Below are 10,154 nucleotides of genomic sequence, written 5' to 3'. Positions count from 1 at the left end.
CTCGCGCGGCGGCGGCGGCGGCGGCGGCGGCGGCGACAGCGACAGCGACAGCGGGTGAGGAGCCTGAGGTGGCGGCGGGGGCGGCTCCGCGCGCGGTGGGCTCGGGGTGAGGCTCGGGAGCTGGCGTCGTCGGCGGGTGAGCCCTGGGGTGGGGGCTCGGGCTCAGCCCTGGGTGCCCCGGGCTTGGTGATGGCGTCGCGGACTCGGCCCTCAGGCTGCGGCGACGGACGCGTCCCGGCTGGGCTGGCCTGAGGGGCGGGCTGCGGCCTCCAGGGCCCGGCACCCCCATTTCTTCGTCCTCGGAGGCCGAGAGAAGGCGAGCCACATCCGCAAAGGGCTCATTGGTTCACCTGTTCATTCATTCGGCCTCAGCCCCGAGCGGCCTCCGCTCTTGGGGTGATAACGGCCGCATCGGGCCCTTTACCTCTTAGGAACTGGTTCAGTCCCCACTGTTAGCTTCCCATTCCTTAGGTGGGGAACAGAGGCGCAGAAAGGTTAGGTCATTTGATTTGAACCCGGGTCACCTGACTCGGAGACCCTGCCCTTCGCCAGCAGAGAACAAGGGGGCGCCCCGGGAAAAGGGCTGATGGGGGAGATGGTTATAGGGCATGACTGTAAGGTGGGGACAGGCCTGCATCTTGAAGTTGGAGGTGACAGGCCACTGGACTCCTAAATGTTGCTTCGTAGTCTTTTCCTACTCATTCTTCAGGGCTTTGTCTCCACTACCAGTGCCTTGTCGCCAGGTTCAAGTCCAGACTGTCTGACCTTGGGTGGCTCACTTATCCTGAGTCTCCCTTTTTCCTCTTTTGTATAATGTCATTCATAATAGGATCCCCCTTTTCAGGGGGGTGTTGCAAGAAGCAAAGGAGATCATGCAAGGACCTAGCGCAGAGTGGGCTCTGTCACTGGTCTGGGATTCCTCCACTCACTGGTCAAGAGGCTTCCCTCCCTTTTTAGAGCCTCTTTGCCCAGTCTGTGAAATGGGAAAAGAATGATCATGTCTTTCCTACCCACCATTTGCGAGGATTGTGCTCCCACTCTTCCTTTGCTATTACGCTCAGTTACTGTGTGTTGGCTCAGGATTGCTTTTACGGGGCCTCTTTTAATGGATTCTGAGGACACGGACTCAGAGGTTTGTCTTGCTCCTTCTCAGCCAACACACCTGTGAACTTCATGTGGGCAGAGGCCCCCTTAAAAGAGTCAGCTTGCCTCTGAAGTACCTTGCCAGGATATGGATGACTGCCTTGTTACTTTGAGGACTAGGTAAAATAGAGTGATCGGGCTCTATGAGCATGAGTTGTAATTCTTAGTGTGGTGTGTGTTTGTTTGTCTGTCTGTTTTTTCTCTAACTACAGGTCAAAGAAACATGGCAGCAAGGCGAATTGCTCAGGAGACTTTTGATTCTGTTTTACAAGAAAAAGCTAAACGATATCACATAGACCCCAGTGGTGAGGCTATAGGTGAAACTCTTCAGTTTAAAGCTCAAGGTAAAATTTTTTTTCAGAGGGAGGGGAGGATGTTTAGGGGCCAGGGCAGGAGGAGTTCAATACCTTGGGCAAACTATGCAACTCCTCTGATCCTCCTCTGATCCTTACTTTCCTTATTTGTAATAAGGATTTTGTAATAATGTTTTCTCTGGGCCCACCTGTCTGTCACATCGTGGTATAGAATGTGGTATTGTCATTATCTGGAGCGTCTCCTAGCCAGGCATCCTCCCCACCTAAAGAGAGATTCTTGAATTGCTCTCCTGGCTCCATCCCACCACTACTGTGCAGTATTAAACTCTTACCAGTTCTCGCCTGGATTATTGCAACAATTTCCTCCTGCAGGGTCTCTCTGCTTCTGGCTTCATTGCCCTCAAATCTGCCCTTCATATAGTTGCTCTCCAGATTTATTAGTGCCAACCTCACTGGGCCACTGCCCTTCTTGGGTTCTTGGAGCTCCCCATTGCAGGGTTACATCCTTAGATGAGTACAGGAGCAGCCAGGTCATAGGGTATGTGCAAGACAGAAGGGCATGGGGAGCCTGTACAGCTGCTGAGCGTAGGTGCTGCCTGCAAACATTCTCTTTGGAAAGTTTTGACACACCATGCCAGCAGAATCAAAAACGATGCCTATGCAGATTGCAGGATGACGTGAAGGTCCCTTACCTCCTGCCTTGGGACTCACCTTTCAGTACTACTGTGCTGCCTGTTGTCTGTGTTTTGAATCCCTCCTGTCCCAGCTCTGCCTGGTTAATTCTCTCAGGTGCCAAGACTCAGACTCACAAGTGCCTTTCCCTAGGAAGCCTCAGCAGACCTTGAGGTTGATTTAATTGCACTTCCCCACTCCAGGGAAGTACACTGTATACCATTTACTTCTCTGTCCTGGGCCTGCCTCCTCTATGCAGTGCTGCTCCCAGCTGCACCAGCCTTGGGGTAGAGATTTCCTCAGTGTTAGCTGAGTAAGTCTAAGTTTTTGGAGTAGGAATAATAAACATACCTTGGACCTGGAGAAACCAAAGCTCAGAAGTTGTCTCTAGATTTTGAGTTTTCAAAAATTACCCGAATACCACATGTAAACATTCTCATTATAAAAGATCGAAACAATTAAGAAGAGGAAATTAAAAGTTGTCTTAATTGCTTTCTTATCCCTCAGAGGTAACTGTATCTGTGGTGTTTTGTGCATTTTTCAGTTCTTTTATGATGCATTTGCATAATTCGGAATACTTAGGTGTTTATGTAGATGAAGATTTAAATCTTGGTTTAACTTTACCTAGAGACTCAAGAGGTAACATATCTTAGTTACCTCAAGAAAGATTAGGGGGAAGGAATGGGGAACTAGAAACCTAGCAGGAAGCTAGGTGATTGTAGAACATCTCTTTGTCACAAAGCTGCATGGTCTATTGGTCAGCCTTTTTCTGTGTCTGATCCACTTTGAACTTTCCCTTTTCCTCTTAAACCAGGGTATTGGAAAATTCTGTTGTGCAGAATCCAGCCACCACTGTCTGTCTCTAATGCTCCCACCCTAATTATACCATCAGTGCCAATAATCAATACCTGGATTATCACAGTGGATTCCTTGCTGGAACATCCACATCCACTCTCCTTCCTGCAATCTGTTCCCTACACTGTAGCCAGTGAGGTCATCCCTCTGCTCAGAACCCTTCAGTGGCTTTCTGTCTCACCCAGAATGCGCAGTAGCATCGTCCAAGGGCCAGGACAGGAGAGTTTCAATACCTCTTTGAAATCCTGATGTCCAGGTCACTCTCCATCCTAATTAATTGATAAAGTCTGGGGAGAGGGTCCCCTGGGGACTCCAGTAACAGAGTTTGGGAGCCACCTTCCTACCATTTTGCTTCTCGTTCCTTCTGTTCCCTTCTGGCCACATTGGCCACCTCCTGGTCCTAATTGAGGGCCTTGTCTTCATGTCCTCTCTGCCTGGAAGGCTTCCCCCCACAACCACATGGTCTGGCCCCTCACATCAGGCTGCTGCTGCCATATTGTCAGAGCTACTGTCCTTGACCAGTCTGTCTAAAATTGGCATCAGCTGGGTGCAGTGGTACACGCGGTGGTGCGTGCCTGTAATCGCAGCTACAGGAGGCTGACTCAGGAGGATCACTTGAGCCTAGGAGTTCGAGGTTGCAGTGTGGTATGATCATGCTTGTGAATAGCCACTGCACTTCAGCCTGGGCACCATAGTGAGACCCTGTCTCTCTAAAAAATAAAAAAATGACATTCCCATCTCACATTTCCACCTGCTTGAATTTTCTTCTTGGCACTTACTTGCACCTGATATATTTTTATATCTGTCTCCCTCAACTGAGAAGTCTGGGAGAGGTCTCCTTTCCTTGCTGTAATTTCATTGCCTAGTGTCTAAAGTTGCCTGCACAAAGTACGTGCTCAGTAAGTACTTGTTGAAGAAATGAACTTGCATTTGCACAGGACGTTGGTTTCCTTTGGCCTCCTAACCCATTACTGCCTCCTGGCACCTCTCTTTCCCTTTTTTTTTTTTTTTTTTTTTTTTGAGACAGAGTCTCACTCTGTTGCCCAGGCTAGAGTGAGTGCCGTGGCATCAGCCTAGCTCACAGCAACCTCAAACTCCTGAGCTCAAGCGATCCTCCTGTCTCAGCCTCCCGAGTAGCTGGGACTACAGGCATGCGCCACCATGCCCGGCTAATTTTTTCTATATATATTTTTAGCTGTCCATATAATTTCTTTCTATTTTTTTAGTAGAGGTGGGGTCTCGCTCTTGCTCAGGCTGGTCTCGAACTCCTGAGCTCAAACGATCCGCCCACCTCGGCCTCCCAGAGTGCTAGGATTACAGGCGTGAGCCACCGCGCCCGGCCTCTTTCCCTTTTTATTTGATTTTTTTTAACTGGGTCATAGATTCTGATTCAGAAGCTAGAAAGTTAGAAGGGCACTCCATGAGAAGTCTCCCTGAGGCCTACTGCTCCCATAGGCCCATACTTCAGTTCTGTTTCTAGCTTCTTACATTTTTTTTTGTATGTAAATAAGCAAATGCAAGTATGTTTCCCGTTTTCTACACCAATGACAAAAGTAGACACTGTTCAATTTCCATCATGGCCTCCCTTGATATGGTTTCTTTAGCTCCTGCCTTCCCTCCTGTCTGCCTGAGTCTCTGTTTTTTCAGCTCCAGAGAGGGGGTCTGCTGTGGTGAGTACTGTCAGCGTGGCTCCAGCCTCATGGAGGCACTGTGGGCAGGGAGTTGGAGGTGACAGCCTGCGTAAAACCTGTCTACTGTGAGATAGAAGTAGAAACATAGAAGGATTCCAGTTGCAGTAAAGTCCAGGTTATTTGGGGACCAAACACACCTTTCCCTCAGTCTAACAAAGGGATTATAGGCCAGGTGCGGTGGCTCACACCTATAATCCCACCACTTTGGGAAGCTGAGGGAAGAGGATCGCTTGAGGCCAGGAATTCAATACCAGACTGGGCAACATAGCGAGCCTCCATCTCTACAAAAAATAACAAAATAATTAGCCAGGCATGGTGGTGCATGCTTGTAGTCTCAGCTATTCAGGAGGCTGAGACAGGATTGTTTGAGCCCAGGAGTTCGAGGCTGCTGTGAGCTATGATTGTGCCACTGCCCTCCAGCCTGGGCTACAGTGAGACCCTGTCTCTAAAAAAAAGAAAAGAATTGTAAACTCAGATGGCTGTAAAGTCAGGGTAGGGGATCTGAATGGGTGAGGGACACTGGTGACAAGTTGGAGAGTGCATGTCTCACCTGTTAGGGCAGCCGTTGCCCAGCTTGGGTGGACTGTCAATCAGGGCAAAGGTAGGCCCAGTGCTTATAGTTCTGCTTGTTTGTTTTCTTTTTTTTTTTAAAGAGAGGAGCTCACATGATCCTCTGCTTCCAATTCCTAAGTAGCTATGACACCAGGCACGTGCCACCACGCCTGGTCCATTTTTAAATTTTTTTTTTATAGAGATGGGGCTTTGCTATGTTGCCCAGGCTGGTTTCTAATTCTTGGCCTCAAATGATCCTCCCCCTCCATCTCCCAGAGTGCTGGGATTACAGGTGTGAGCCACTGCGCCCATCCAGTCTTCAGTTTTAATAAGAAGTCAATCCAGATTTTTAAGTGACAGTACACACATTTTAAATGTTGGCAACAAATACGAATTGGCAAAAAGCACTCAGGCATATAAAGCATTTCTGCTGGCTGATAGTTCATGGACCAGCTGTTTGCAACCACTGACTTAAAGTACCTTTTATATGTTTTTTTTTTTTTTGGATGGTTTATTTCAGATCTCTTAAGGGTGGTCCCAAGATCCAGAGCAGATATGTATGACGACGTTCACAGCGACAGCAGATACTCCCTCAGCGGATCTGTAGCTCACTCTCGAGACACGGGGAGAGAAAGCTTGAGAGGTGATGTATTTCCAGGGCCTTCCTTCAGATCGAGCAACCCTTCCATCAGCGATGACAACTACTTTCGCAAAGAATGTGGCCGGGATCTAGAATTTTCCCACCCTGACTCCCGGGACCAGGTTATTGGCCACCGGAAATTGGGACATTTCCGTTCTCAGGACTGGAAATTTGTGCTCCGTGGCTCTTGGGAGCAAGACTTTGGCCAGTCAGTTTCTCAAGAGTCCTCTTGGTCACAGGAATATAGCTTTGGCCCTTCTGCAGTATTGGGGGACTTTGGCTCCTCCAGGCTGATTGAGAAAGAGTGTTTGGAGAAGGAGAGTCGGGATTATGACGTGGACCATCCAGGGGAGGGTGACTCTGTGCTCAGGGGCAGTGGTCAAGTCCAGGCCAGAGGCCGAGCTCTAAACATCGTTGATCAGGAAGGTGCCCTCCTAGGAAAGGGGGAGACTCAGGGCCTGCTCACAGCTAAGGGCGGTGTCGGGAAACTTGTCACACTGAGAAGTGTGAGCACAAAAAAAGTACCTGCTATAAATCGTATTACTCCCAAAACTCAGGGCACTAACCAAATCCAGAAAACCACCCCAAGTCCTGATGTGACCCTGGGGACAAATCCAGGGACCGAAGACATCCAGTTTCCCATTCAGAAGATCCCTTTGGGGCTGGATCTGAAGAATCTTCGCCTCCCCAGAAGAAAGATGAGCTTTGACCTCATAGATAAGTCTGATGTTTTTTCAAGATTTGGTATAGAAATAATCAAATGGGCAGGATTTCATACCATAAAAGATGATGTTAAGTTTTCCCAGCTTTTCCAGACTCTCTTTGAACTTGAAACTGAAACTTGTGCTAAAATGCTTGCCTCGTTCAAATGCTCCTTAAAACCAGAGCACAGAGATTTTTGCTTTTTTACTATCAAATTTTTAAAGCACTCTGCTTTGAAAACACCCAGAGTTGATAATGAATTTTTAAACATGCTTCTAGACAAAGGTGCTGTGAAGACCAAAAATTGCTTTTTTGAAATCATAAAGCCCTTTGATAAGTATATAATGAGACTTCAAGACCGTCTTCTGAAGAGTGTCACTCCTCTGCTCATGGCCTGCAATGCCTATGAGCTGAGTGTCAAGATGAAGACCCTCAGTAACCCCCTGGACTTGGCTATTGCCCTAGAGACCACCAATTCTCTCTGCCGGAAGTCTTTGGCCCTTTTGGGACAGACATTCTCCTTGGCCTCTTCATTCAGGCAAGAGAAAATCTTAGAAGCCGTCGGCCTCCAAGATATAGCTCCCTCTCCTGCCGCTTTTCCAAACTTTGAGGACTCCACTTTGTTTGGTAGAGAATACATAGATCACCTGAAGGCCTGGCTGGTTAGCAGCGGGTGTCCCCTCCAGGTCAAGAAAGCCGAACCAGGGCCCACACGAGACGAAGCGAAAATGATTCCTCCTGTGAAACTAGAAATTCAGGCCAAGCCTCTGAGTGGTCTGAGTGAAGGTAAGGAAAGCAGCAAAAGTTTCTATTTGTTTTTCGTGTTTGTTGGTAATGTCTCCTATTTGAGATTTTTTACATAGAGGTTCTTTAGCCAATTTGGAACAAGTCAGGATTTTAGTAGAAAACTCACATTGGCCAGTATGTATGTCTGCCATTCATTTTGTGAGTGTATATTAGGAATCTTCTGTTTACCACAGAAGTCTTTAGACACTTTGACGTTACAGACCCCTTAGGGAATCTGACAGAAAGCTGTGGCCTTTGCCAGGAAAAATGCACATATCTTCGTGTACAATTTTACCTCCATTTTCTTGGGGGGCTGTGCCTTCCTGCAGCCAAGGTTAAGAACCCCTGTTCCAACATGTCCCCAAGCCATTACAAGGGAGAAGAAACACTGGACACTCTCTGAGCAGTCTTCAGCATCCGAAAGAAATCACAAAAACCAGTCATTCCTGAGCTAAGTGTGGCGGTGCGTGCCTATGAGCCCAGGTGCTCGGGAGACAGACTCAGGAGGATCCCTCCAGGCTAGAAGTTTGGGCTGTGGTGTGCTCTAATGGTGCCTGTGAGTAGCCACTGCACCTCAGCCTGGGCAACATAGTAAGACCCTGTCTCTTAAAAACAAAACAGTCGACCCTGTGCTAGAATCAGGGGGACACTGGGAGGCCCCAGCCAAGCCTAGGGAGTTGGGGAGGCCATGTTTGAGTTGTGCTGAGGATGTGCAGGGACCAGCCAGGTCATTCCAGGAGGTGGAGGCACCTTTTCACCCCACTTACTTTTCTTTTCTTTTTTTTTTTCCTCTTCCCTTTACACTGACTTGGGACCACTTACTTGTCTAGATTGGCTAAAGTCGACAGATTACTTAGGTACATTTTGTGGACTTTCTGGAGAAGAGAAAAGGCCAAGGAAGAGGACTAGAAACAATGGGCTGTTTGGTTTCCCTTTTTCCTCCCCCTTAGCTCCCAGAATGGATGCTCTCACAGCCCAGATATCCCAGAGCTCATGAGCACACAGTAGCCATGTTCCGTCTCTCTTACTTGATTTCCCCCAGCATGGTTTTTAGTTTGCCCCCAGCCCGGTGGGGAAGCTCATTTATCTCTGACGTTCTTGGCTCATTCACCACCCTCATGGAGCCCCGACTACACCAGGCACTGGATAGGTCCCATTGCATACGGGTGGGCACACCTCTTCTCAGAGAGGGTTCCTTCCAGAAGCAGGCTCAGGGCTTTAGGACCCTCCTCCCTACACCCTGCAAAGTGATAGGGTGCTGAAGAATGTTGTATGGTGGAGGAAAACATCACCCCTAACCTAAAGTGGCTCCCCACCCTCCCACAATCTTGTGATGTTCCCAGATGTTCCTGCAGATCCTGGTGTGCTAGACTGAAAATGCTACCGTCTGTTCTTTTAGATGATTGTCCAGAGTCCCTCTTCTGGGTTTCTACAGCATTTGCTACATTATGATAGCGCCCTAACATAAATTACCTCACCTTTCCCTTGATGTTGGACTCATGCTGCCTTTTACAAGAGGCTTCTGAAGCCAAACAGAGCTGGGTTCACACGTAATTGGCATCTACAGGCCTCGGCTCTGTGTCTGGTTAGCTTGCAACAGGGCCCGCATCTCATGGGGCTGTCTCCCTCCCCCCCACCACTGCTGCCATTCCTGTTAGAGACACTAGGACGGTCGATGTCTTTGGTTGAGTCTATTGGTTATTACCGTTAGTTTTATTTTTTCTTTTAAAATTCTCCTTTAAAGGATATAGCCTCAAGAGTAGACTTGCTGGGCCGAAGCTGTGACCATTTTTGGTCCTTACTTTTGGTCATCCTAGCTAGAAATGACCAAATTTGCAGGGATCCCCAAATTTCATTATCTTGGAACGCATCTAACTTTGAAACTTAGATTCTTTTGTATAATTGTGTAAGACTAGCAGGTGTATAAAAAGAGACCCAAGGGGAAAAAAACGGCGATTTCATAGGGCACATACTTGTAATAACATGACAGACGAAGGATTGACTTACCCTGTGGGAGGAGCTCACGCTGGTGTTTAAAATAAGCTCAATGCTGCATCGCAGACATGGGCCGGGACGGGATCACGCAGTCATTCACAGAACAAACTGGAGAATCTCTTCACTTCAACGGAGAGTCTCTTCAACGATAATTTTAATTGAGTGACTGAACAAATAGACCATTCTGTGCTATTAAAACTAGCAAATATCAGGAAACTAAATAATCTTATCACTTGAGGAAACATGCTCTTTGTGTTGCTGGTAATATAAATTTAAACAGTCATATTGGAGGGGTTTTTCTTTTTATGTATTCAACAGATATTTTCTGTGAACTCCTAACTTGGGACTATTGACTTTTTTTTTTTTTTAATGAGAAAAATTTTTTGGTAATTTCCTCCTTTTTTTTTTTGGAGGCAGGGTCTTGTTCTGTCACTTGGACTGGAGTTGCAGTGGCCACCCAAGTAGCTAGGACTACAGGTGTGCACTAGCACACCTGGCTAATTTTTCTTTCTTTCTTTTTTTTTTTGGACAGACAGGGTCTTGCTCTTGCTCAGACTGGTCTCAAACTCCTGGCCTCAAGCAATCCTCCTACCTCAGCCTCCCAAAGCACTAGGATTACAGGCATGAGCCACTGTGCCTGGCATATATATATATATTTTCTGATTATAAAACACATGTATGTTTATTTTTTAAAGATAAAGCACAAAGAGAATGAAATCCATGATTAAATCTATCTCCTATAGATAAACTCTGTTACCATTGTGGTATGTGTTCTTCTAATTTTTTTTTTCTATGTATCTGCAT

At 47.4% G+C, this 10,154-nt stretch overlaps 1 protein-coding gene across 8 annotated transcripts in view; it reads left to right on the top strand.

Annotated features, from left to right (window-relative positions):
• The first annotated feature begins 15 nt into the window (after window positions 1-15).
• Window positions 16-10,154, top strand: part of SUGP2 (SURP and G-patch domain containing 2) — a 31,616-nt gene continuing 21,477 nt past the window's right edge. For 5 of the 8 annotated variants that reach the window (XM_069477100.1, XM_069477110.1, XM_069477129.1 and 2 more), the window contains exons 1-2: window positions 1,353-1,487; window positions 5,748-7,355. In XM_069477100.1, the coding sequence (XP_069333201.1) occupies window positions 1,367-1,487; window positions 5,748-7,355 (1,729 nt within the window). In that variant the 5' untranslated portion in view covers window positions 1,353-1,366. The other 3 variants (XM_069477137.1, XM_069477156.1, XM_069477147.1) reach the window with 3 other exon arrangements.

Source organism: Eulemur rufifrons, chromosome 2, assembly GCF_041146395.1.
Source record: "Eulemur rufifrons isolate Redbay chromosome 2, OSU_ERuf_1, whole genome shotgun sequence".
NCBI classification, from domain to species: Eukaryota; Metazoa; Chordata; class Mammalia; order Primates; family Lemuridae; genus Eulemur; species Eulemur rufifrons.
The sequence above is the reverse complement of the archived record's forward strand: the minus strand, read 5'-3'. Positions and strand labels throughout refer to the sequence as shown.